Source organism: Trachurus trachurus (genome assembly GCF_905171665.1).
Source record: "Trachurus trachurus genome assembly, chromosome: 1".
Lineage (NCBI taxonomy): Eukaryota > Metazoa > Chordata > Actinopteri > Carangiformes > Carangidae > Trachurus > Trachurus trachurus.
In genome coordinates, this window is record NC_139891.1 from 2,572,048 (window position 1) to 2,599,223 (window position 27,176).

The following is a 27,176-nucleotide window of genomic DNA, read 5'->3' on the forward strand; positions in this document are numbered from 1 at the left end:
CTGTTTCTGCTTCTGGGTGAAAACTTTAGGAATGTGTTTTTTTCTTTTTGGGGAGGATGTTTTAACTTGGACAGCAACTACTAGTGAAAACACTGTTTCACTAAAATTATATGATATCAGAAATATTTGGACATCAGCAGGTTTATCCCTTTGTGTGCTTCTACTCAACTTACTTCCATCCAATATGTGACACTAATTCACTGCATACAATCAGTAAGGCACTAAATATGATTTCTCCCAATAATGCGAAAAAAAAGAAAAAAAAAGATTGACATGTGTGGCATCTGATAAATTATTTGAAATTGATTAGAAAAATCAAGAAGGGTGAAAGGTTATAGAGTGTGAAGGATTTGATGTGTGTGTGTGACCTCACACCGCCTCTGTATGTTCTCCATCACTTCTCCAACCAATCAACTGGCCTGAAGCAGATGAGGGAGTATCCAATGAATACAGATATTAATACCCAGCTCTAAGTGAGAGCTGACCTGAGGCCAGTCATCCATCAGTGGATTACTAATTCATACCCCACTGTCTCTCTAAAAACTGACCATCCGTCTGAATTATAGATAAGTTATATTACAGGTCTTCTAAAACCAGTTTCAAATCAGACAAAACACACACACACACACACACACCTCACCTAACAGCTGAACTATATATATATCTAAAAAATGTGTTAGATTACCATGTTATTCCAAGCAAATGGGGGAGTCTCAGTCATTTATGTCTAAGAGATGTGTACATTTAATTTTTTTTTTTATATACCGGTAGGCTACAAATAGCCATCCAAAGTATGAAGGTATCCTGGTGTATCTGGCTGTGTTTTCCCTGTTTGGTATCTTCTGGCCCTCACCTCAACACCAACAAACACCTTCAGGAGGAAAGTGTGTCAGAGGCCCTAGGGCTGTGCTTTTAATATGCTCTATTTGGATTGATCTATGGCAGGGCCATAAAGAACAGAGCGGCCCTCTTCCCCGCTCTCAGACCTCAGCACATTAGCTGGCTAATAAGCTGCACTACATCACCACCTGGCCCACTGGGATAGGCTCATTTGTCCCTGTCAACACACTGCTACTGGTCAGCCAGGGAGGTGTGTGAGCTGTGTGAGCTGTGTGTGTGTGTGTGTGTGTGTGTGTGTGTCGTTTGTGTGCATGAAAAGAACATGGATATTCTTTTTTTTTATCATTGTTGTAATTACAGTAATTCTAGATTTTAGCAATTTGCTTTTTGTACGTTAGGTCAACATACATTTACATTCATTTATTAACACATTTTTGAATGGAAAGCCAGAACCATACTTTAGATATGTTTGTTGAAAACAGTTAAAGCTGATTTTCTTTCCTTTTGAGTAATTTCTTCTTCTTTTTTTTTTGAAAATGTAATTATAGATTAACTTTATTTTTGTCTTGCTGACAACAATCCTCTTTAACACCTACCTTCCCTTGGAGGCTCTACAGGGATTTACAGTGGCAGGAATGTGATAAAGATTTTAAAAGGATGGTCAAAAAATCAATACAGCAGAGAGCTGTATTCATTTCCATCCTTTTATAGTTCAAGCTTCAAAAACTCTCCCTCTCTCTTATCTTTTTTAAAAATTATTTATATTCTCCATAATGTAACATACAGCTTTCAAATTCTGTTAACTCCCTTTTTAGATGTTTTATGCTAAAATGTGTAGTAAGCACAACATCTTATTCTTTGTATTGGGACATAATCAGATTAGTTTTATCAGACATAAGAAAAGCTCCTTAAAAGCCACAGAAAATACTGTTCATGACAAGTAAACACAACTCCATGTGTAACTTCAGTGCATGGAGCGTCAAACAAATGAATCAAATTATTAATAACAACCAGATGTTTCCTCATGACTCAAGTGCTCAACAAAAAGCAGAGATGAGCAGGAACACCAATCTTCAGCCAGAAGAGTTTAACCTATCCCCCCTTGTGTCAGTGGGCATTCATCCCTTTTAGTCTAGTGAGACCCTGAAACAGTGTTTCTCAACCTTGGGGTCGGGACCCCATGTGGGGTCGCCTGGAATTCAAATGGGGTCGCCTGAAATGTCTAGTAATTGATAAAAAAATTTTTTTTTAAAACTAATTATTATTATTTTTAAAATTATGATTAAAAACACCACACACAATCCTAAACAACTGTATTCTATATCTATCTATATCTTTCTCGAATTTAAATTGAGTCCAAATAAAATGCAGCATATAAAAATATCTGAGCTGCTGCATCTTGATTGACAGGGTCGCCAGAAATTTGTGATGTCAAAATGAGGTCACGAGCCAGAAAAGGTTGGGAACCACTGCCCTGAACCCTCCTACGAGTTCAAGAACAATGCTTCATATGAGTGTGAACATAAGGAAAGAGCAAAACAGAGGGAACTGACTATAATGGATACCATTAAACATTTCTGCTGTTGTTTAGGAGGTTTAATGATTCTAACCTGGAGATCCAGACGTAGTCGTACAGAGAGAAGATGGAATAAATAACTGCCATCTTCAGTGAATTCAACATGGGAGATCTAATGATCTTTACCTGGACTCCCTCGTGTCCCCTGCTACAGTGTGCCTCCTGCGCTTTAACTCCTCAGAGAATCGTCTTTTTCCTGCTGCCTTCCTCCTCTCCTCCTCCCCGCCGTTCACCCCCCAAGAGATCCTCCTGTCCTTCTTCTCCTCCTCTAATGATTTGGACCTGAGTGTGTCAGTTTGTTTGGATTTCCACCGTTTTTTTTGTTTTGTTTTGTTTAAAGGTGTCCGTGTGTTGTGGTGTGGACAGAGGAGACGGGGCGTGCACAAGGACAGAAACATGCAAGCATGCATAAAGAAAATCAGAAAGAGACACAGTGATTAGCGTGCATGAAATAAACATTCTCTCAATCAACCCAAAGATTTAGTCTCATTTAAAAAAAAATAGAATAATAAACTGACGACATCCACTGCACCCATACCCTCTAACATGAATACACAGTCGGACTAGCCAATGTGGACTGACCTGAGCCGCCCCCCAGGTCGTTCTGATTGGATAGACATGTAGCTGGTGCTACTGAGGCGGGAGGCACTGCTGGCACGGGAGAGGGCCGACGCATCGCTCATGTCGCTGTCTGAGGATCTGGCTGACATGTCGCTGCTACGCCTCTGTTCTGCGTACATCTGCAGACGGACACGAGGAGGGAGGAGGATGGTGAAGAACTGACGCAATACTGTAAGCATTTATAAAAACAAACGTGTCATTTATCAAATGCAGAAGGAGGAGGAGGAGGAGGGAGGACGTGGACGCTGACCTCCCGTTTAGTCTTGAGGTCCGTCTCAGGTTCGTGGGAGGCTGAAGGCCGATAGGGATGTACTTTCAGCGGCAGCTGTCGGGCTCGCTCCTCTACTGCTAGGGCTGTGGCAGAACAGACACAAAGAGAGAAAGAGAAAGGCAGAAAAATAAAATTAAAAAAGGACAAGAAATCAGAAACACTGGTGTGCTCATGAGACTATAGGAAGTATCTGGAGGATGCAGGATCAGGTTTTGGACACTAGATGGAGCATGTTGTGTACTGATACATCAGCTGATCACATGATGGAGGCCTGAAGGGTCCGGGACAAGAATTCTCACAGCCAACCTTGGAAAAAAAATCTTATTTGCTTCTGGGTTGCACTCAATGAATCTTTAAACAGTGCCTTCTTTGCAGCTTTAATGATCCAGAGGAGCACAGCTTTAAAAAAAATGTTGATGCACTACATAAGGTGGCCTGGTGATGATTTTAGAGGAAGTTGAATCGATTCTGTTTCTTATACTTTAGTAAAAAAGAAACAACGCTCTGGAAAGAACTGATTTGCCTGCTGTATCCTGATCTCAGTCTAAACTCTGTCACTCAGGATCATAATATGTTTTTAGGGAAGTAATGTAGATATAAAGACATTGTAAGACTTCATTGGTCGCGCACAACACACTGTACCTTTCTCTATGCTGCTGCTCTTTGCAGGGAGCTGTGGCAGCTGCCTGCCCCTGCGACCTGATGAGGGAGTCCCCGTTGGAGGAGAGGGGCTGCCATGAGGGTGTGCTCTGACATTCAGCAATATAAAGACACAAGAAGACAGGAAAGACCACAGAACAGTGCACTGTTATAAACGTATAACAACCGTATTATTATTACCACTGCATTCATCAACTGAAGTGAAACTAAAATCATAGACGCAACAAACTGAAGGTGTTAAAGGTCAAATTGGGAGAGAAGTGAATTGAAGTCATTGGTATGTGGAGAAGTACAGAAGTTGCCCCAGAATGTGTGGTATACTGTATAGTAGTACACACAGTTTGTGTACATTTTGCAGTAACTCTATCATAATGTCCTCAGTATCAACAAAACTTTGTGCCACAAATTTACAAAAATTATTTCTCAGCATTCATTCCTTTTGAGATACAATATGCAGAAGCTTCACTCAGAACGTGTCCAGACCTGAAGATTTTTCCAAATCATTACTTTGCAAACCTATGCTAAAATCATTTTCCTCAAATGTGGGGGGTCACAATGACAAAGCAAAACAAGGTTGTTGATTTTTTTCTTCAGATGTACTGAAAAGGAAAAACTTGTGTCTGAATATTTATGTCAATGTGATATTTCACTTTCCTCTTTAACAAATGCAAAAATTCAGTTTTCACTGTGATGGAGTACTGTGTAGGATGTGTAGGTTATTGTTGAGGGGAAAAATTAATATAAATGGTTTTAGCATAAGGCTGCAACATAACAAAATGTAAAAAAAAAAAAAAAAAAAAAAAGTAAGGGGGTCTCAGGACCTTGTACTGTGGTACCTGTACATACAGTGAAAAGAGAAGGGGATCAGGGGTGGAGCTGTAACTGACAGTAGCATGCACCTGTCTAGCCAAGGTGAGTTTGGGCAGGACCCAGCCAGGGCCGTCTGGCCAAAGGGCCTCAGCGGGCCCCCTCTCCCCCTACTGCCCCTCAGGATAGAGGTGGGCTGGATACGACTGCCATCAGTCGGGAGGCACCAGGAAATAAAAAGAAATGAAAACATAAAACCAACATAAAATACAGTGAAATGAAATCAAATGAAACAAATACTGAAATAAACTTGTTCCTGGGCTCTGTGCATGAAAACAGTTTCAGGTATGCAGAGGTCCATGATGAAAAACAGTTTTCCTTTAACATAGAAAAAATGTAATCATGGATACCTCATTGTGAGCTGTTTATAGCTGTGTGTGTGTGTGTGTTTTTTTCCCCCATAACGTTCTATGTTTAATTTTCAGAGGGTGTTCAGACCTACAGCCTGCATAGGTCCAAGTCAATATTCCAGATTAGACAACCACATGGGCGGACATCACCCCATGTCAGAGCAAGGCCGTAATTACCATATACACTTGGGGGGACACCCCCCCCCAATATTCAGATATGCTAATCCCCAATATATAGCTAGCTGATTAAAAAATAAAATTAAAAAAATTAAAAAGTATCCCATGTGTTAGCGAATTTACCGTACTTTCCGGACTTTTTCTATAGAGCGCACCTGAGTGTAAGCCGCACCAGCTAGATTTTAAAAGAAAATACATATAAAGGCCGCACTTGAATATAAGCCTCAGGTTTTCATGTTGTAACATGAGATATTTACACAGAAAGACAGTAGGGAACTGTGACAGTCCGCTCGCTTTTCCGCTGTTCTGGTTACGCTCCTCTCGCCCATGTGCATGCATTTGAAGCCAGCGAAAAATCACTAAATGGAGCGGTGGATAATGTTACTTAACATATACAATGTTACGGCGTTTGTGTTTGTGTAGTCTTAAGTATATAGATGTTTTTCTTTTCTCTTTCTGTGTGCCTTATGTATTTTACTGTATCTGTAAAGCGTCTTTGGGTCACTGTAAAAGCGCTATACAAAATAAATGAATTATTATTATTATTATTATTATTATTATTATTATATAGAAAGAGAGAGATTTGGTCCCCCACCCCCAATGTTGACTCCATGGTTACGGCCTTGCCCCAGAGAGAGAGAGAGAGAGAGAGAGAGAGAGAGAGAGAGGGCTGACAATAATGAGAGGAGATGAAATCATGTGAGAGAGTGAGTGGACGAATAAATGAATGAATGATCTTACCTGTCCCCCTCCAGGCTTTTTTTGCTGCCCCTGTGACAGTTGGGACTTGATGAATTGCTACACTGCCTGTTTCGGCACACGGCAACCACAGAGAGAGAGAGGAAGAAAGACAAACACCACATGGAGAATGATGCACCACACAATGGTAAAACTGAATATTGGTTTACAATGTATGTTGGCCCAGAAGGTGAAAACCTCACTTAATGGTTCGTTTTTTTTTTGTTTATAAGAGCAAGCTGTGGACTGCACATTCAGTACTATTTTTTTTAACTGCAAAAAAATAATGTTACAGCAAAAGGGAAGTGCTTTCAAGCCAGAGAAGTGGGGGTGGGGGTTGGGGGGCGGGGATTCAGAACAGGTGCTCAGCAGAAAAGAGCAGGTGCAGCAGAATAAAAGAGGGATTACACAGTCTTAGACCACAAATATTTACAGGAAAAGGGAAAAAAAGAAACAGAGCTGATTGCGAGGTCTGTGCAACGCTGTCATCTACAGGATGAGTCCTCAGCTACAGGATAAGCTTCAAGATCAGGGGCCGGGGGGTGGGGGGTGGGGGGGGCAGACAAGCAGGGCTGCAGCAGTGTTTGCACAGCAGAGGGGAGCAGGCTTGGTATACCTGTCTTCCTCAGGGGCCACATGTTCTACTAAGATCCTGGGACTCGGGGGAGTCTTGCGGGGCAAAGAGTTGGAGCACCTAGAAGGAGGGGGGAGGGGGGGGGAGGAGCATTTTTGAGGTGGGAACATCAGAAGCTGTATTTTGATTTTCCAACCCAGTTTAGATGAAACCACAGCAAAGCCATTTGTGAGGCTAACTGATGCAGAGGTGGATGTGTTTTAATCTAAATTGGCTTGGAAAAGATACAACCCAGCGGGTTAAAGGGATATTTAAACATTTTGGCAAATTCACCTATTGCTATAATCCCTAGCAATAGGCTCATTAGCTTTAATTGTCAGTGCAAGCTGTTTTTAGATTGGCGGGGCAGAGACGCAAGCTGCATGGCATTTCCACGTTTCCCTCATCAAACCCATCAAATACACAATCCAACAACTCCAAAACACTCTGGTGGACAGTGTGTACATTCGCTACACTATGAAATAAAAACGTATTACGACACATGAAGTTAATACTCAGAGCGACTTGTTTTTGAAGTCACTCCCCCCAGCAGCCGTGTCTGAAATGTAGTTTTGGTTACATGTTCACCTCGAAAACAACTCCGGCTCGTAACGTTCCGTTATTATCTCATAGCGTGGTGAATGTGCAGGTCACAACTTGTCCACCAGAGTGTTTTGGAGTTGTTGGATTGTGTATTTGATGCGTTTGATGAGGGAAAGCCGGAAATACCATGTGCCTCTGTAGTGTTAGCTGAGCAGCTTGTATCTCTGCTCCACCTATCAAGAAACAGCTTGCACTGACAATTAAAGGTAACAAACCTACTGCTATGACAATAGGGATTATGGCAATGGGCGAAATTGCCAAAATGTTGAAATATCCCTTTAACTTGTTAATGAGCAAAATAAATCTGACCAATACCTGGCCCAGTTTTACAGCAGGAATCTGACTCAGATGCAGATGTTGAAGTATATGAGCCAGACTTGGGCCGAGGACACAAGCAATATGTTGGGCCTGAAGTTTTAACTTGCTTTCTGCAGAAACTGTGAGCTCTCTTCAAGATTTCATGGCATAATATCGAGTCAAAAGATTAACCTTGATTTGACTTATCAAACATTTAATGTCATGTCAGAGATCTGAGCATTGGAAGCACTTATGAATGAGTTAGCTCAAAAGGTGTTAGATATTGGGACTTCACTTCCAGGCAGTTTCCCACTCATTCCAGTCTCTGCTGAGCTGAGCTGACCGGTAGCTGTAGCTTCATGCTTCATTCATATAAACATGAGTTAGCTATTTGATAAAAAATCAATAAACCCTTATCCAAAGAAATTAAATCCTGGGGTCAATGTACAGTACATCTCTTAAGTCTTAAAGTTCTATGGCCTTTTCTGTAAATATTCTTCCCAGGCTAGTGAAATCTACAGAACCATCTCTGCTGTAATATTGTATCTTTCAGATTAAATTTCAAATAGTAAACCGTGAGATTTTTTTTTTTTTAACCAAAATATGCAATGGCAAATTCAATAATGTATGAATGGGAAAATGACATGAACTGGAGTGAAGACATGCAGCATCTTAAACCCAAAATGTTCACTGATTCAACCATCGAGAAGTCTTCGGTTATTGAATGTGTGTTCATTTTTAGAACAAAATCTCGAGTGCAGACTGTGTGTTCACTTTCTTTCTTATACCTGTCTCTGTCAGGGGAGTGAAAATTGTCTGGTCTCAGACAAGTTGTGCTGGCACTCCTCACTCTGTCCAACGACGGCTGCAGGTCACTGCACCAGCACAACCCAGCAGAGAGAGAGACAGAGAGAGACAGAGAGATAGAGGAAATATAGATGGAGACAGAATGTACAAGGACAGAGGATGTGAGGAGGGACACAAAGAAGGTGAGAATTAGAATAACATAAGAGAACAAAAGGGTGATAAGTAGAGGTAGAAAAAAAGAAAACACAGTCAGAAAAATGAGGATAATGAATGAAAGATAATGTAAAAAAAAAAAAAGGAGGAGGGAGGAGACAAAGAGAGAAAAGACCATCAGACAGTGCAGTAACATGTAATGGCTCTGATACTGTATCTCCATTTATCACAGCCAGTCATTCCTCACGGCCATACACTGCGAGACCACTCAGATGGAAGGTTGGTGAGTTGTCATGGGAACCAGGTGTAAGTGGGAGAGAGGACTGCTTGTAAATGTGTGTGTGTGTGTGTGTGTGTGTGTGTGTGTGTGTGTGTGTGAGGGACTGAATGAGTGAAGAGGAGAGGAGTGAAGCCAGCGTCGATGTCTACTCTCTGTTTGTCACGTCATGCAGCTCTGTGACAACAGGTGCTTTCAACAGATGGCTGGCTCCACGCCATCGCATGACACTGCACATGATGTGTTCAGGACTAAAGCATTACAAGGGCGGCTTAGGAGGCGACTGTGTCTTTAATGCTCTGCATAAAAAAAATGCTTAAAGGGATACGGCAACATTTTTTTTTCGTGTCTTGCCTCACTCCCAAGTCCATGACAAGCAGATAGACACTGTATGAGCCATATGAACCTTTTAGTATGTTTAGTATGTATGTGTTTAGTATGTGACATGTTTTATTGTTGTAACCTCCGTTGACACCGGAAGTGGCGTCACGCGCTTCCGGGTCGTGGGGGTATTTAAGGCCAGGACAATTAGTGCCAGGTGTAGCTGGTCAAGGCAAACAGTTTTCGACCGTGTCATTATCCCTTTTGTGTCCTGCCTGCTACATGGAATAAGGTATTGTGTTGTAAATAAATGTGGTGTTTTTACCATTGCAACCTCGTTTTTGGGCAATTGTTTACGCACGCGTCCGAACACCTAAAAGACCAGCCGCCGTGACCTTCTCCCATCACTGGGACGGGAAGAAGGTCACTTCAGACACCATCCTTTCGACTGTGTGTGCAGTAACAAGGGAGATAGAGCCGTATCGCCCGTAATTAGCTTAGCTCAAACGCTGGAAGTGCATAGGTAGTGTTAGCCTGCCTCCACCTAAAGTCATCAGAGACACTCTTCAGCAACTCTAAACGGAAACCGACGGGCCGATCTTCGTCTCAGAGCTGACAAAACTCTCCGGTAAGGCATCTTGAGCGGTCAAATGCCGGTAACGAGACGAGATCGGTCAAAACGGAGGGTTCAAGCAAAGACGCTTTATTTTGGTTCAAGCTAGCTACATCGAGGGTAGGTTAGCTTCCTATTTCAAAGTAAAAGCACAAATTCTATCGTCATGGTTTTCTGTATGTAAAGGGCAACGGGTATTTTATTTTGTGAAAGTAACCGGAAGTGCATTGGTCACAACAGCTAGCTTGAGTAGCGCCAAATTCATCCAAACAAAATTGTAAACAGCTGGTATTTAGACAAATTAACAACACACTGCTGATCTAAGCAGCTACTTTCTCACCTAAAAATGTTTGTAATGTAGATAAAGTGATATATTAACAGAGTTTAGCGTTAAAATGAAATCAGCTTCTGTCTGCTGATTTCGGCTCGGGTAGGAGGCAGGTTAACACTACCCATACACTTCCAGTGTTTGAGCTAAGATAATTACGGGCGATACGGCTCTATCTCCCTTGTTACTGCACACACAGTCGAAAGGATGGTGTCTATCTGCTGGTCATGGACTCGGGAGTGAGGCAAGACACGAAAACATTTTTTTGGCGTATCCCTTTAAGCCCATACTAGGTCTCGACAAACGAAAAAGAAAAAGTAAGAGAAGCTTCTGGGAGGTGATAGGACAAACGGGAGGATGGTGTGTGCATGTGTGTGTGAGGTGGGTGTGTGCTTACCTAACCGTGACCTCATCAGTGAACCTGAGCACACGGTGTGTGAGGATGCTACGAGGCATGGTGCTAACCCCCTCTTGTCTGTGGAGCGGCTTGCTCTTTAGGCATGCAGGGAGGGTGGAGCTGTGTGCCAAAAAGCCACATGCAAAGTGGGGGCAAAGGAAAAAAAAAATGACACATGCAACTGACAGAAATAAGCAGAATAAATAAAGTACATGAAGAGGGGGGAAGACATGCAGGAAACTGAGAAGCAATTATGCTATTGTTATTCTCATCAAATCTAAGGTATCACTTGACAGTTGAAATGTACCTGCTGAATGATGCTGGTGATGAGCGGAAACAGAAAATCACTAAATGAGCACATACTCCACACTCTTACGTAATTCATTATGCAAGAGTATAGAGATAGTTCCTTTTGCCCTCCCTGTGGATTGACCCCAAACACATATATTGGGAGATTACATGTAGGCCTAATGCTGATTACATAACACAATCTACAGATCTAATGCTGTCGAGGCGGCACGTGGGGAGGAAAGAACCAGCTAGAGTAGATCTATAAAATGTATAGGGGGGCCATACAAAGGATTAGAGAAGAACAGAGGGAAATGCAGGAAAGGGAGGTCAGTCTGTGCGGTGGTTATAAAGCCGGGGATGAAGCGTCACAGTAAATCTGATACATGGCCATGTGTTTTTGTATAGTTGGTCCAGAGGTAGAAAAGAGTCTACAATGTTCTGATGTGATCTGGTGCAAATGATGACAGAATCAACGTCTGATTAATATGTTGAATGACAATATTGTTGGCTTTGCTTTAACCCATTAACTATTGCATTACTGTTGCTGAGCCCTTGGTTACACTATAGGCTGATTTTCCAGTTGTAGTTGCTACAGGAACTTAGTATAGCAAGCTCTAAAGTAGTCCCAAACTTTCCATAAAGCACTAATTTTGTACTAGTAGTATAGTAAGTTGATGTATTTGTGAGTTTAGGATGATGTAGAGTTGCACTACAAAGCACAGCCAAAGCAGACAGGATTATATTTACTGAGATCTTTGAGAATAATAAAGAATTAGATGACACGAAAGCTCAGGGAATCACCAAAAGCTAGAACACTCAGATATGGTCCACATGGTCCACTTAACAGTCGCAAACTTTGCACTTTGTGGAAAATCGTTGCATTGTTGCTCAGATATCTCAGTCTGGATCAAAGTGGTGAACCAGCTTCACATGACTAGAAACTGCAGTTTGTCTTTTAAACTACAGTATGTTTTCCTGTTGTATACTTAAAGGTCCAATGTGTAATAATTGTCAAGGTTTATTGGCAAAATTTGAATATACTACTCAAGTACCCATTAATATATTTGTATAAGTGTATAATCGCTCTAAAATAAAATTTGTTTGGTTTTCGTAGCCTTTATTATTATATTATTATTTTATATATACATATAGCAAGGGTCTTGCTTTAGAGAGTGTTTTTCAACCTTGTGGTTGGGACCCCACATGGGGTCGCCTGGAATTCAAATGGGGTCGTCTGAAATGTCTAGTAATTGATAAAAAATGAAATTACTGTACTGTGAAACATTTTTTTTTAAACTAATTATTATCCTTTTTATATTATGATTAAAAACACCACACACAATCTTAAACAACAGTATTCTATACTTTCACTTTCTCAAATACAAATCGAGTTCAAATAAAATGCAGCATATAGAAATATCTGAGCTGGCGCATCTTGATTGAGGGCGTGGGGTCGCCAGAAATTTGTGATGTCAAAATGGGGTCACGAGCCAAAAAAGGTTGGTAACCACTGCTTTAGAGAGTGTCGCCATCCTGCGCAGCCATGTTTGTATGGCAGCCCGAACGGAAAATCCAGCCAACCAGAGAGCGCGCTTCGCGAGTGTCGCGTTCATAAATAAACCAGCGAAAAAAAATGCGGAAGGAATAGGAAACAGCAGACATGGGGCTTGGGGCTCTTCAGAGGATGCTCAATACAGAGGAAAAAGCAGCACATAACCTTTAGCCAGATACAACAGCACCACGACAAAGCACCTTGGTACACACAATGACCAAAAGGAAGCACAAGCAGCACAGCAGTCTGGGAGACTTATGGGCATTTGTTGCGTTAAGAGAAACACTGCAACTAAATGGCCCACCAACTCCACAAATGTGTCTGGGAAAGTTGGAGAGGCACAGAGACGAATACGCAAGAAGAACTTTCACACTAAACACTTACCTGTAAATGTCTTTATGGATACCATTTACTAACAGGGGCATTTTTGGGGGGAGTGTGTTGCTGTATCTACCTACACCCCTGGTTGTATGAGTGAAGACCATGCACATAAAGCAAGACAAGAAAAAATACAACACACTGTCGTGAGTGAGCACATCCAATGCAAAACAAAACTAAAAAAAAAAAAAAAGATAGAAATTAATCAAGAGAGCTTTGCCTTCTTTAAGGTCAACCACTGAGCAGGTCTCTAATCCCCTCACACACTGATCAGTTTGTTGTGTGTGTTTATATGAGAGCGCTGTAGTGATAAACAGTAGCTGGACATGAATGTATGAGTGTGCTACAGTCCAACGTCTTGATGCTAATGTGATGCACTGAGTTTGGCTTCATGCAGTTTCACAAAAGCAGACATACACTCAAGATCCATTCAAGATAACCAACACACACGGAAAAGATCAACATTGTGTATTAAGATGAAGTTGTTAAAGTATAGTGAGGATGGAAATGATGGTAAAATTGTGCATTATATGAAAATAAACCTGAATGGCGACTGTCCTGTTTGTTTTACCTGTTTGTGTGCAGGCACTCAGCACTCCCGCCCCGGATAGACCTGTGCATCTCCAGGACCTCACTGTCATTGCCATGACGATGGGTGAACAAATGAAAAACAACCCGAGAAAACACAAAAGAAGAGGATGGCAACTCAGACAGGCAAAGTGAACTTATGAATGACAGAAACCAGGAAATCATAATTCTGAGTTTTCACTCAAAGTCTGGATTCAACAATACAGAATGATACAACAAACACGTTGCAATGGCTAGTTTCAAACTGTTAGTAGTATTAGTAGAAATCAGTCTGGTAAATATCACATTACACACAGTGATTATCCAAAACAATACACAACCTATATAATACGTATAGAGCCTGTGCAGTAGTCTACTACAACTACTGATTGACCTACTGGTAAGGACTGACCCAATGTGTGTGTGCATCCTGTTCTTTAATATTACTACAATAAAAATCCAACTGAACCACACAGTCATAAGACTAACTCTCAGCCCCTGTGGTTCCCCACAGACCCTTCAAACAGGTTACCTGTCCTCAGAGTACTCATAGTCCGAATCGCCGGAGCGTTGGCGCTCCAAGTGGGAGTCGTGGTAGCAGGATGGGGAGTGGGAGTGGTGGCGGTTCTGGTGGATCTCATCCAGACTCCTGATGGAATTAAAAAATGTCTGATGAATGTAAGGTTTTCATTTAGTCCATAGTAAAATAATTTAGTCCATCCTTAGTGTAAATCTAATCTGGGGGTGTCAAACTCATTTTAGTTCAGGGGCCACATACAGCGCAATTTGATGTCAAGTGGGCCGGAACAGTAAAATAATAGCATAAAAACCTATAAATAATGAGAACACTAATTTTCACTTTGTTTTAGTGTAAAGAAGTACAAGTACATTATAAGTACAACTACATTTCAACAACATTATGTCGCTTCTGTCTTGCACTTGGCAAATTCATCCTATGGGCCGGATTGAACCCTCTGGCTGGCCGGTTTTGGACCACGGGCCATACATTTGACACCTCCAGGAAGTGCAGTAAATCATCAGTTCACCAATGGATAAAATGATTTAGCACAAGTTATGCTTTCAGATGCTAGTTGATGATTTTACAGTGTGACAACAAACAGAACAATTGGTAACACACATAAGACTGACATAACATTGTCATAACAATGACATGACACCTGTCAAAAACATCAGTGAATACTTATGACAGTTAAGTGTCATTCGGTAAGTTCAGTTATGTCACTTTTGATGCATAGTTGACATTGTTCGAGATGTCCTTGTTACAGTATAACTTGACATAAACCAAGACAACATAACCTGTTGTAAACATGTCATAGCGTGGTGAATGTACAGGTCACAACTTGTCCACGAGACAAGTTGTTGGATTGTGTATTTGATGAGTTTGATGAGGGAAACCAAAAATGCCATGAGCCAGTTTGCGGCTCTGCTCCGCCGTTCTAAAAACAGCTTGCACACACAATTACTGTAAAGGTAACAAACCTCCTCCTAAAACTATAGGGATTATAGCAATGGGCCAATTTGCCAAAATGTTGAACTATCCCTTTAACATGACATCAAACTATATGTTTTGACACTGACTGTCACAAGACCATTACAATTGTGTCATAAATATTGTCCTTTTCATTAAGATGTCATTAACTGTAACTAGGCCTACACCGCCAAATTAGTTTTTATAACTGTTACATTTCCCTCCTACAGTGACTTAATAATGATTTTAAATTTTCATTAATATGTCATTAAGTGTAATTACATAGTCAAATCAGTTTATAACAGTGTCAAAACCATCCATAAATGACAGTTTGATGTCACGTTAAAGGGACATTGTGTAACTTCTCCTGTTATCTATTCACGAAAATTGATTATTTCGTTCAAAAGTATAGGAATGGAGCGTTACACTGATGCTGCATTCACCTGCAGTCGGGCAGACGGCCGTCGGTAACAAACCAGATGTCATTTTAGTCACAGAAGTCCAGAGAAAGCCGGTAAAACGTGGGTCAGGTAAACAACCTCACATCACATCACCATGACAACATAGTGTCACGTGTATTGTTTTGCCTCGTGCTGACGGACCACTTGTTTACATAGAGGCTTGTTTATGCCGTTACGTGCAGCAGCTGTCGTCCGTCTGCCGTCTGCCCAATTTCATGTGAATGCAGCATGAAAAATACGACTGAGTTGCTTGCGATATACAGTACAACCGCAAGGCTCGATGGGAGTAATTCCTACACAATGTACCTTGAAAGGAGAACTCCGGTCATTTTTGACCCCTAAATCGTTGTCCTGATGGTCACCCGGTGTTGGGGGGAGCAAAAAACATGACTAAAATTGATGCCGGCAAACCGGAGTTACACCATGGCTAGACGGCGCTAGGGATAGACACAACGCTAAAGTATGGGGGGAATTTTTTCAACCACAACAAACACTCAAAAAACAATCAAATATCTATGGTACATGACTGGAATGCTTATGACACACAACTGAACCCATAAACTGTACAGTATAAACCGGTATAAACAGTGTAAACTTTGTGTTTTTGCATGTTATCACACACCTCAGACAGCCGAACTCTGAAACATCCTGGAAAGACATTACTATCCGATCTCAGAGCGCCTGCTCTCCCCGCCACAGAAACAAACACTTTTTCCTTGTTGTGATGATTTCTTTACAAAAATAAACGGTCAGAGATATTTTGGACATTACCACTGCACTGCTCCACCGTTTATTTTAGTAAAGAAATCATCACAACAAGGAAAAAGTGTTTGCTTCTGTGGCGGGGAGAGCAGGCGCTCTGCGATCGGATAGTAATGTCTTTCCAGGATGTTTCAGAGTTCAGCTATCTGAGGTGAGTGACTACATGCAAAAACACAAAGTTTACACTGTTTATACCGGTTTATACTGTACAGTTTATGAGTTCAGTGGTGTGTCATAAGCATTCCAGTCATGTACCATAGATATTTGATTGTTTTTTGAGTGTTTGTTGTGGTTGAAAAAATTCCCCCCATACTTTAGCGTTGTTGCTATCCCTAGCGCCGTCTAGCCATGGTGTAACTCCGGTTTGCCGGCATCAATTTTAGTCATGTTTTTTGCTCCCCCCAACACCGGGTGACCATCAGGACAACGATTTAGGGGTCAAAAATGACCGGAGTTCTCCTTTAAGATATCAAGCTAAATGTTTTTGTTTTTTTTAAGTTTGACAATTAGGTCTGCTATGACATGTTTATGACATGTTTATGTTTATGAGGTTATGTTGTATTGGTTCATGTCAGGTGGTCATAAAGGACATCTCAAACAATGTCAACTTTGCATCAAAAGTGACATAACTTACTGAATGACACTTAACGACAGCTGTCATACTGTAAGTATTCACTGATGTTTATGACAGGTGTCATGTGAACACCCATTCAAATAAAGTGTTACCGAACCGGTGTGTATTCCTAACCTTTGCATGGGAACGTGTGCGGGCCGTGAGCGGGCCCTGCACGAGTCCTCTCTGTGAGGAGACACCGAGCGGGAGCGGTGCTGGACGGGCCGCTCCTGGTCGGGCACAGCCAGCGTACTGCCTCGCTCTCTCTCCCTGGAGTTACGCTCTGCATCTACACACACACACACAACACACACCACACACGCCACACACACACATACGTACAGCGGTCCAGCATGGATGCATACACACGAGCACAAAACAGACAAATCCACACACATTCATCCCGACACATTTGTTGATTCATGGATTTGTATGGATACAACACACACAAACATGAATACACACACAGAACACATCCAGGAATTAGTTGTGTGTCCTTTGATCAGAGTGCAGAAGTTGTGAGCATACAGGTGCCATTCTCTGACGGACTGTAGAACATCACAGCAGGATGTTTTACAGGCAGATGACCAGCTAGCAACAGGTGAGCTAGCCCGGGTGGCTGACTGTTTCTGCAGTGTCTCCATCAGACCTGACAGTGGTTACAGTTCTATATGTAAACCTTATGAAGGGATGGATCTGAGGGATCAGATTCTTCAGCCTCTTTACCACGACAGCAAATGAAGCAAAGTCTAGGACCATAGGCAATATATTTTTAATATGTCTATAAATACATAGGCTACTATGTTATGTTACGATGTATAGATCAAGTTTATCTTTGACTTTTTGTTATTAGTATGGCTTTTATTTGTATTTTACCTTTATACCCAGGGGGCAAAGCAAAAAAAACGGACACGGAGCATTGTAAAAGGTTTGACACCAGAAATGATATCTAGGAACTTCAAGGATTAAAACCTGGGTGGACAACCTGGTCAACTAGCTGCTGGAAAGCTACAGGCTGTCTCCAAACAATGCAACACCTATTGTGAAAAACTACATGTTAACTGGCATGATCAGAAAACATTCTATTTCTGGTCTCCCCAAAGTGAACAGATAGATAGAGAAGACCGTTGGCCACAGCAAGTGGGGCTTTTGAGATAGAAAGGCTATCTTGGACTCAAATGGAAGCTTATGAATAAAGGAAATTTTCTATATACACGTTAGGCATAGATATTCTCCATAAAGTGCTGAAAAATAATCATTTTCATGAGAATTTGTCAGGCGAACAGTACTTTTTTTGGTCTTTTTTGGGATGTTGAGGGTGATATCTTAGAATCGAGTTGCAACAAACCCCAGAATCTTTTTTTCATGCCCCCCCCTATGTGTCAAGATACTCTCTGCCAAATTTTATAGTTGTATGACTATTTATGCCATTGTAGTACCTAAATATTTGCATTTACATCATTTCGCCAGCAAAATGACCCAAGAAGAGGGGTTTTGGCCCCCGTAGCTTTCGAACAGCTAGATGACCGGGTTGTCCACCCAGGTTTTAATCCTTGAAGTTCCTAGATATCATTTCTGGGGTCAAACCTTTTACAGCGCTCCGTGTCCGTTTTTCAAAAAACTTGGATTTTGCCCCCTGGGTATTATTTTAGGAATGGTGTTTCATTGTCTTAACTATGGTTGCTGATTTATTTTTTGTAATTTATGTTGTTTATTGTACTGTAATTTATATTGCTGACACTTGATTCTAGTCACGTTGGAGGACTTGTGCAGCACTTTGGTTCTTTTCAATATGCTATACAAATAAAACATGAGTTTGAGTTGTAACCCTAACCCAACACAACATCTACTGTACTACTTATTTTGCTATTTACAAGGTGGTAAGAACAAAACTAGTTTAATGATATAGATATTAAAAACACAGTTAAGCCTTCAGATTACAAGCTGTAACAAATAGATGTGACATTAAATTGGGAAAAGAGAAAATGTATTTTTGGAAGTCTAAGATAATTTCTGTTTTATCCATAGATAAAGTTATGCAACCTTCAAGTGTTGGATGGACAAGAAACTTTTCTATTTGAATCAGTGTAAAGTATGAGCTTTTATAGCTTCTATAAAAGAGTACAACCCTGAGTATATAAAAATCCTATTAGACAAGTTAGCTATGAAACATCAGATACACAGGGTTTTAGTTCAGGTTGACACAGCACTTGAATATCCCACTTGTCTGACAGCTAACAGTTACCTCTCATACAGTAACACATGGGAGAGGAAAAGCTTCTTCTGAAGAGTGACAGTCAGAAGATAAACCTACTGTCTCTGTGTTGAGGAGCATTTACGGTATCATTAAATAGAACAAAGGAAACAATGTGGAGAACACAAAAATGTGTCCAGTGAATTTCACAGACGTGCCCACAGTCACAATCTGAGCTCGGTGTTCAGAATAATTGCAGATTAATCATTAAACCTTTCATAGGAAGTGTAAATGTTGTAAAGCGCAGCAGTGAGTCACAGCAGAAACAGTCCAACAACAAAGCAGTTCTAGTGATTCCACTGTGCAAAATAAGCGTTAGCGTCCTCTGATGAAGGAAGCAACTTCTAGGCAGAAGCATGCAGGAGAATGACAGGAGACTTGGTGGAATGGCAGAGAACTAAGTGTAGCTCTACAGTCCAACATGCACTCGGTGCTTCAGTGTTTCTACAGCCCAGCAGAAGAGGAGAAGCTGTTCACTGCAGCCTCACTGAAGTACAGTGCACTGCTACGCCTCAGCAGTGTCCAGGCTGTACACCACGATACTGGGATTCGGAAGCTGCAGTCAAGTAGCGGTTATGATTAATTGCAAAAGTCTTTTGAATGTTGCCTTTTGCTGATACGGCAGAAAGTTATTTAATTTAGGAGAACAATTTGTTCAGAAACAATCCGGTGGAGCCGGGAGGAAGCTGGAAGGGAGATGGAGCGAGGATGCAAGAAGATGCTCTCTCACCCAGTGCTGGACGCCTAACAGGCTACTACTAGGAAAGATACTCAGTAACCATGCCCCCCACCCACCTTTAGTCACTACCATCAAACCATCATCAAACTCTGTATCAATGATACGGTGAGACCCTGCACACGCGCACATACATACACAAAGGACACATACGAGACAGGGTAAGGTTGAGCAGGTTTTGTCTCTCGTCTCCCACAGGAACAGACAGAAAATAGAGAGCTGAGTAAAGGAGAGGTTAGCAACCACACACTCACATACTGTAGGTTCACTTAGCACATGTTAAATCGTATGCACACACACACACACACATATATATATAGATATACACATGTACATGTACTGTGTATAGCCAAACATACTCTGTAGTTTCTTGCTGGGGCTGTCTGCGTGGACGTGTCTGCGTGGGAGGTATGGAGAGGGCTGGGGCAGAGGGATGGAAGACACGTCGTGTGTCTGAAGTTTATACCAGTGAGGAATGTCGTCCAGCAGAGCTGTTTCCAACTCAATCAGGATCTGAGACAGGAAAAAGAGATAGAGAGAGAAGGTGGAAGATGAGTGAGAAGAAGAGAAACAGTCAGATGTGTTGAGACTGAACCATTTCAGCCCTGAGGATCTTAAAGGGATAGTTCACCCAAAATTGAAATTTCACTCATTATCTACTCACCCTCATGTGGACTAAGGGCTGGGAGAAGTTTCAGAGTCCTCCGTGGCTTCTCTGAGTTACAGGGGGTCTCGGCGTAGCAGTGCATGTCCATATAACGGTTGCAAATGGATACCAACTGTCTTCGTAACAAAAAGACACACCAAAAAACATCCAAATACCTCCATGCTGCTCGTATGTAATGTCCGTCTTGTATTGAAGCCCCGAAATGCGAAATTGTCCCGAAAAAAATTAAATAAGTCTATCTCGGGACAATTTCGCATTTCGGGGCTTCAATACAAGACGGACATTACATACGAGCAGCATGGAGGTATTTGGATGTTTTTTGGTGTGTCTTTTTGTTACGAAGACAGTTGCAACCGTTATATGGACATGCACTGCTACGCCGAGACGGCACGGAGGACTCGGAAACTTCTCCCAGCCCTTTGTCGACATGAGTAGATGATGAGTGAAATTTCAATTTTGAGTGAACGATCCCTTTAATTACTGATATTTCCAACCTTTTTGACATGTTGCCTATTAACATTAACCCTGTCCTTACAGATGTCCTTTAGTTACAACAAGTTCAACCTGGTATTCGTTTCCCTTTTCCGAGATTTAAATTTGAATCATCTTGGAATCCTGAGGAGTTAATATTTCAATATTTCAAAAGTTAAAATCACCTATCATAGGAAAAACTGAATGTTTGTACAATATGTTATGATTTTGTTTAGCAGAAAGATGTTTTTTTCTCCTTCATATATTAATCAAATCATTGCACACTTGATTTGTTCTTATGTTGTTGAAATGCACCGTGCAAATTCACATGGCTTCATCTTAATTTCTAGCCAAGGTATCCATCTACTTTAACTGCAGCTGGAAAGGTATGTGGGAAGTTATGTGATAAGATGATTTGTATCTGATGTAAAGCTGTATTCTTGTAATTATCTAATTATAATCAAATAATTGAATCAATTAAATTGTTACATATTTTGCAGGAACCCATGCTACATCAAAAACAAAGGTACAAAGCAAGCAAACACTTGAACAGCAAAGTAACCGTGTATAAAAAAAGGAGAAGTGTATAGAGACGTGTCTGACCCACCTCGCCCAGGAACTCACTCTCCTCCTCCTGCGCTCTGGGCTGGTCCCACACCGTGATCTCTAACATGCGTTCTCTGAAGTCCCGCCGGTGAACATGGGAATATAGGAAGGTCTGGTTCCACTTAGGCTCAGCACTCTTCTTCACCGTTTTAGTCCGCCGTTTACTCTTATCACTGAAACGAATGTGTGAACACACAGAGAAGGACCGTCTTGAACATCACCTTAAAGACAGTAATACTTAATCCTTCATAACAGAATAACAGGCCCAGGCGAGGGTGTTTTGAAATACATTTATGTCGTTGATTATCGGTGAAGAAACCGGCAGATACCGATCATCATTAAACTGCTGAATATCGGCCGATATTATGAGTCATGCCGATAATTGGTCTATCCCTAATTTTTAGTCAGGGGTGGGTCTTCCATGGTGGCACAGGGGGGCACCTGCCCCCCCTGCAATCTGATTGGTCACCCTGTGTGTAAAGCTCTTTACCACTGCTATGTTCACTTAAAGAGCTATAAGCACAAACTTCTGACTAACGGCGTGTTCACACCGGGCACGAGGCAAATTTTTCGTGCGATAAGATTACATACAAAGTCAATGTACAGACGTGAATGGACGCAAATTTATGCCGGCGGCGCGAATGAAAAACCAAAATATTGAACTCAATATTTGCACGAATGCCGCGAGTAAAAACAAATATTCCAGCGGGCAAACTCCAGCGAGTAGAGCGAGGCGAATATTTTACAGTACTCGCACCCGGTGTGAACACACTGTAAGGCTCAACTCTGTACAGCAAACATCCCAGTGTTTTGTGTAGGAAATAAAGAAAATTGTGTAAGATTGTTGTTGTTCTCAATTTAATCATTTGTTCTGGTTATTCTGCATATTGACTGTTACACAAAACACTGAGATGTTTGTACAGAGCTGAGTTCTAACTACTGGGTAAGACTATAAGATATTGATGTCCTCTTTGAGAATTTATTGCATCGCTTCTTCTGCTAAGACTTCTTATTTACAAGATAGAGTTGATTATTGATTGGTTATAATTTGAAAGATTCAATGTGGCCAATAAAAGCAAGATGAAGATATACTGTAAACAGTGTTTAACTGTACAATATTAATATTTAAGAGAGCGATTAATGGCAGCCTTCATTTTGGTTACTTTTGCGTGCCCCCGATTCACTGTTGTGCCCCCACCAGAAAATACTCTGTCCGCCCCTGTTTATAGTAAGAAATACTTGTGAGAAGGAGCTGCACAGTAAGACAGGATGGATGCTTGTCTTTACCTTCTATCAGGCAGAAAGTACATTTTGACATAGGGGTTCCGAGGTCGTCCGTCTGGTCGGGTTGGCAGGTCTATGGCTTGAAGGACATTGACGATCAACTGATGGCCCACTTTGTCGTACCACAGCTTCACCTGAAATGATGTGTGGAGGCAGTTAACCTCTATCCATTATCCCTCTATCAACATGAGCTGCTGTCCAGCCCAGCCCCTCCATATACTCACAGAGAGCTGTCCAGGCAGCACCAGGGGAAGATCTCGGAGGGTGCCGGGACTGGTAGGGGACATCACTGATATAGATGGACGGTCCATCTTCTGTGACTCAAAGGAGCTGGAGCCTGCTGAAGGATGAGGACAACAACAGCCCACTGTCACAAATCCTTGGGAAAACTTCAAACATAAGCTGTAAACAACTGGATTAACACATAAGCTGCCCATAAAAAACACTTACTAGATTCTAGAGGAGGGTGGGAGGACTCTGGGATCCTTGGGGTGTCTCTGTACAAACCATCAATAAACAGTCAGTTTACAACAGTAAGCAAACCAAATGTAGAGATTATGCATCAAGACACAATGCAAGGTAAAGACACATTCAAGACATTCGTGTCGATTCATCTTTTAAAAAAATGAATGAGTAACAGACTCATGTCAACCAACAGTTGCACAGGAGAAGAGCAAGCACTCAGTCCAATACACACTTAACATATTAAACATGGTGCATAGTAGAAAACAGAGGAAGAGCTGGTAAAAGGGGTTTTTCTTTTGGATCTGAGGGATGTCAGGGGAGGCATGAGGGTAAGGAGCGTGGCCCATTCAATCAACTCTACTTACTGATAGGCTCTATACACTTTTCGCAAGAAGTTTTTGGACATAATTCGATGGATAGAGCTTTTAGATAAAGGGAGGAGAAATATCAAAAGTGTCTGTCAGAATAAAACCAATGGCATCACTCAGGTATTTGAATGATAATCATCACTCATTACTGACACTGATCTTACCCAATAGGTCTAGAAACGACTATTTCCACTTGGGGTTCAGCTTTCGATTCAAGAATGATGTTGTACACTTCTTTCTTGGTCGCTCCTGGCAACGATTTGCCGTTCCACTGCAGCACCTCGTCACCTAGAACAAGGCAGACCAACACACGTGATGGTGATACATGCTGTATGTCTGTTTATGAAGAGCCAGCTGATAAAAAGGAATTAGATTCGCTAAAGTCAAACTGAATTTCTAAAACGGGCCTCTCCTTGGCGTTTCACAAGCAACTGAGAATTGGAGTCAGGGTTGCAGGGAGGTCTGGTGACTATAAGACTAGACCACATAATATTCCTTGTAGGGTTTACAACGGCCCGGGCCTGTCCGACATGCTGGTTCGGGCCGGAAATATATACAAATGATTCAGCAGAAGAATGTAGAATTTAGTTCATTTATAATATACAGTAGGATGGCTTCTACACAGTTCTCAAGCCTGCCTGCATGTCCAGTCCCATTTGGTATTTCATTCAAGTTTCATCAGGTCATTATGGTTGGTAGAGTAGAAGATTCATTTTACAATCATGTCATCATCAATATTATCATCAAGTGTGCCTGTAGCGCTTTTTTTTTTTTTTTTTTTTGTTCGGGCCGAGACTTAAAGGGATATTTCTACATTTTGGCAAATTGGCCCATTGCCATAATCCCTATAGTCATAGCAGGTTCATTACCTTTAATTGTCGGTGCAAGGGCAGAGATACAAGCTGCTCAGCTAACGCTACAGGGGCATATGGTATCAAACTCATCAAATACACAATCCAACAACTCTAACGCTCTCGTGGACAAGTTGTGGCCTGCACATTCACCACGCTATGAGATAATAATGTATACTTTTGTAACATTACAACACATGAAGCAAATACTCAGAACTACTTTTACTCTTGAAATCACTCCGACCAGCAGCCGTGTCTGGAATGTAGTTCCGGTGACGCATTTGCCTCAAAAACAACTCTGTCTCGTAATGTTCCGTTATTATCTCATAGCGTGGTGAATGTGCAGGTCACAACTTGTCCACCAGAGCGTTTTGGAGTTGTTGGATTGTGTATTTGATGAGTCTGATGAGGGAAAGCCATATGCCTCCGTAGCGTTAGCTTAGCAGCTTGTATCTCTGCCCCGCTGATTGAAAAATAGCTTGCACCTACAATTAAAGGTAACAAACCTACAGCTATGACTATAGGGATTATGGCAATGGGCTAATTTGCCAAAATATTGAAATATCCCTTTAATGCTAGTGAGTTGGGCCAGGTCAGGTTGTTAATTTTCTGGCCCGTTGAGAACTCTAATTCCTTGTGTGGTGGGCACTAGACTAGATAACATCATAGTGTATTGTATATCCTATGGCTGTTGATAAAAGACATTTTTACTGGTAATCTAGGTCAGCGTTTCTCAAACTTTTTTCAGTCAGGGCACCTTTCAAAAGTGCATAAAATCTCACGGCACCCCTGTGTAAAATATAATTCAAAATGACACTGCATAGCCTAAATGTAAATGTCCTGTTTATTTAGACGGGACAGTATTACAGTATTTATGCATAGGTGCCTATAGCCTACATATGCACACACACACACACACACACACACACACACACACACACACACACACACACACACACACACACACACACACAATAATCCGCAATGTGAGAGGAAGAGAGAAAGGTCTACATGCGCAGCGCAGGCAGCGTTCACATGAATATCCACCGGCGTCTCCGCTCCGTTCTGACTCCGTTGCGAACAATCAGAGAATTTCCACCGGTGGAAGAGGAGAGAGGAGGCTGTGACTCACCATCAATGTGAGACGTGAGCCTGGTACGACGCATTTTTTTCATAGCGTCCGGTGGACACGGACCCTACTGCTCTGAGTGCCCGTGACCAACGGCCGTGTCCACGGAGCGGTCTCTCTCTCTCTCTCTCTCTCTCTCTCTCTCTGAACGCTGCCGAAACGAGCCGCCAGCGCCGCTTGATACAGGCCTACTGTATATATCAGGGGTGGAGTGGGGGCAGGGTTAGAATAAGAAAAATAAGAAATATGGGTAGCTATATTTTGCTATTTCCTTCAGAAGTGGGCACCAGTTAGCCTAGATCATGGATTTGTATTAAAAGTAGGCTACAGAAATGCTGAATGGGGTGAAAGAGCTGCAATTAGTGCCACTCAAGCATTAACGCTGCTGACCATAACATTACATCCAGTCAGGTATTTCCCCCTCCCTACTCTGCTCTGCGAATGGATCTTACAGACAGCGCGCTGCAAACGCCACGGTTTCGGGTCTTGTCCTACTCACCAATGCTTCGGTGCCCATAGGTTCCGACCGTTAATATAATACATCCATGGTTCCGACTCTCAAGTGGTTAAAATCCAGAAGTAACGGTACCGCGTACCGACCAGGTACCGACGTACCGGCCCACTTAGCACGGACTGTGTTGTCTTGTTAAATGAATATAACTTATAAATAACGTGACACACGGGCAGGACTGATAAGCTTTGCTGTTTAGCTTCCGTGAGTCGTTCTGTTTTTAGCCGTAGCCGCTAGTTTAATAACTTTCTCAGTGACTTTTCTCTAGCGCGTTTCCCATTTCCCATGAGGCTTTGCGCCATTCTACAATTTAAGAACGAACAAACATTGCTGGTTATTTTATATGTTTGGTCATGAAAATTCAGTTATATCTGAACAAAAAGAATTAGATAAAGACAGGAGGCTAAACAAAAATCATTTAGTAGTCTGGATTGATGAGAGTCTGCGTCACTATCGCAACCATGAGTGAGATTTAAAAAGACAAGAAGTGGTATAAATAATGGCTGGACTGTTAATATCAATTAATTCAAGGAAACCTTGAAGATTATCATGAGAACATGATTGACTTACATTACCCTCATTGAGGCTGGTCATAAAGGCCACATAACTGCGCAGGGCAACCTGCTCGATGGTTCGCTGGAGCATGTTGGCTGGGCGGCCGACCGGGAGATCTCCTGGTTGACCTGATAGCCATTCTGCAGCTGGTATATATATAAATATATATTTCAACTCTGAGCGCTCTGAGTGCCGCAACAAAAAAAGGAAACTCCGACAGCTTTTTTCCGAGCTCCATAGGATCTGAATGGAAAGTAGACGGTGGACACGGCCCCTTTGCATAAAGAGAATGTATTCTATAAAATGTCAGAAGAGGTATTTTTTTCACGGCACCCTTGACGCAGTCAGACGGCACCCCAGTGTGCCGCGGCACCCACTTTGAGAAAGGCTGATCTAGGTTATATAACCAGTTTCCACTCTGAAAGCAGACACTCTACTCACATTGTGGCTGCTAATTCACCTAGCTTCTTCACGTTAGCACAGATTCCCACTTTAGAGTTTAAATTGCTGGATACTGTGATATTGGAATTTTGACAGTATTTTCTATCACCACATCTAGGAAGCAAACTAAATTTCACTTCAGTTTGACCTTTTCAAAAGCTCCTGGATGCTTTTACAACCATTACTGATGATGACACAATGTACAACAGGCTCCAA

General features: G+C 41.8%; 1 protein-coding gene across 3 annotated transcripts in view; it reads right to left on the reverse strand.

The window, feature by feature from the left end:
* Positions 1-27,176, reverse strand: part of rims1b (regulating synaptic membrane exocytosis 1b) — a gene marked incomplete at both ends in the record, with an annotated part of 89,938 nt that overhangs the window by 6,835 nt on the left and 55,927 nt on the right. The window contains 19 exons of one of the 3 annotated variants that reach the window (XM_083978212.1): positions 2,543-2,698; positions 2,999-3,156; positions 3,288-3,391; positions 3,951-4,057; positions 4,868-4,981; positions 6,104-6,169; positions 8,402-8,488; positions 10,510-10,629; positions 12,737-12,814; positions 13,302-13,364; positions 13,830-13,946; positions 16,758-16,911; positions 19,672-19,728; positions 19,972-20,125; positions 21,358-21,529; positions 22,644-22,774; positions 22,865-22,980; positions 23,091-23,137; positions 23,638-23,761. In XM_083978212.1, the coding sequence (XP_083834338.1) occupies positions 2,543-2,698; positions 2,999-3,156; positions 3,288-3,391; positions 3,951-4,057; positions 4,868-4,981; positions 6,104-6,169; positions 8,402-8,488; positions 10,510-10,629; positions 12,737-12,814; positions 13,302-13,364; positions 13,830-13,946; positions 16,758-16,911; positions 19,672-19,728; positions 19,972-20,125; positions 21,358-21,529; positions 22,644-22,774; positions 22,865-22,980; positions 23,091-23,137; positions 23,638-23,761 (2,125 nt within the window). Of the gene's footprint in view, positions 1-2,542; positions 2,699-2,997; positions 3,157-3,287; positions 3,392-3,950; positions 4,058-4,867; positions 4,982-6,103; positions 6,170-6,716; positions 6,795-8,401; positions 8,489-10,509; positions 10,630-12,736; positions 12,815-13,301; positions 13,365-13,829; positions 13,947-16,757; positions 16,912-19,671; positions 19,729-19,971; positions 20,126-21,357; positions 21,530-22,643; positions 22,775-22,864; positions 22,981-23,090; positions 23,138-23,637; positions 23,762-27,176 lie in introns of all 3 variants that reach the window. The other 2 variants (XM_083978213.1, XM_083978214.1) reach the window with 2 other exon arrangements.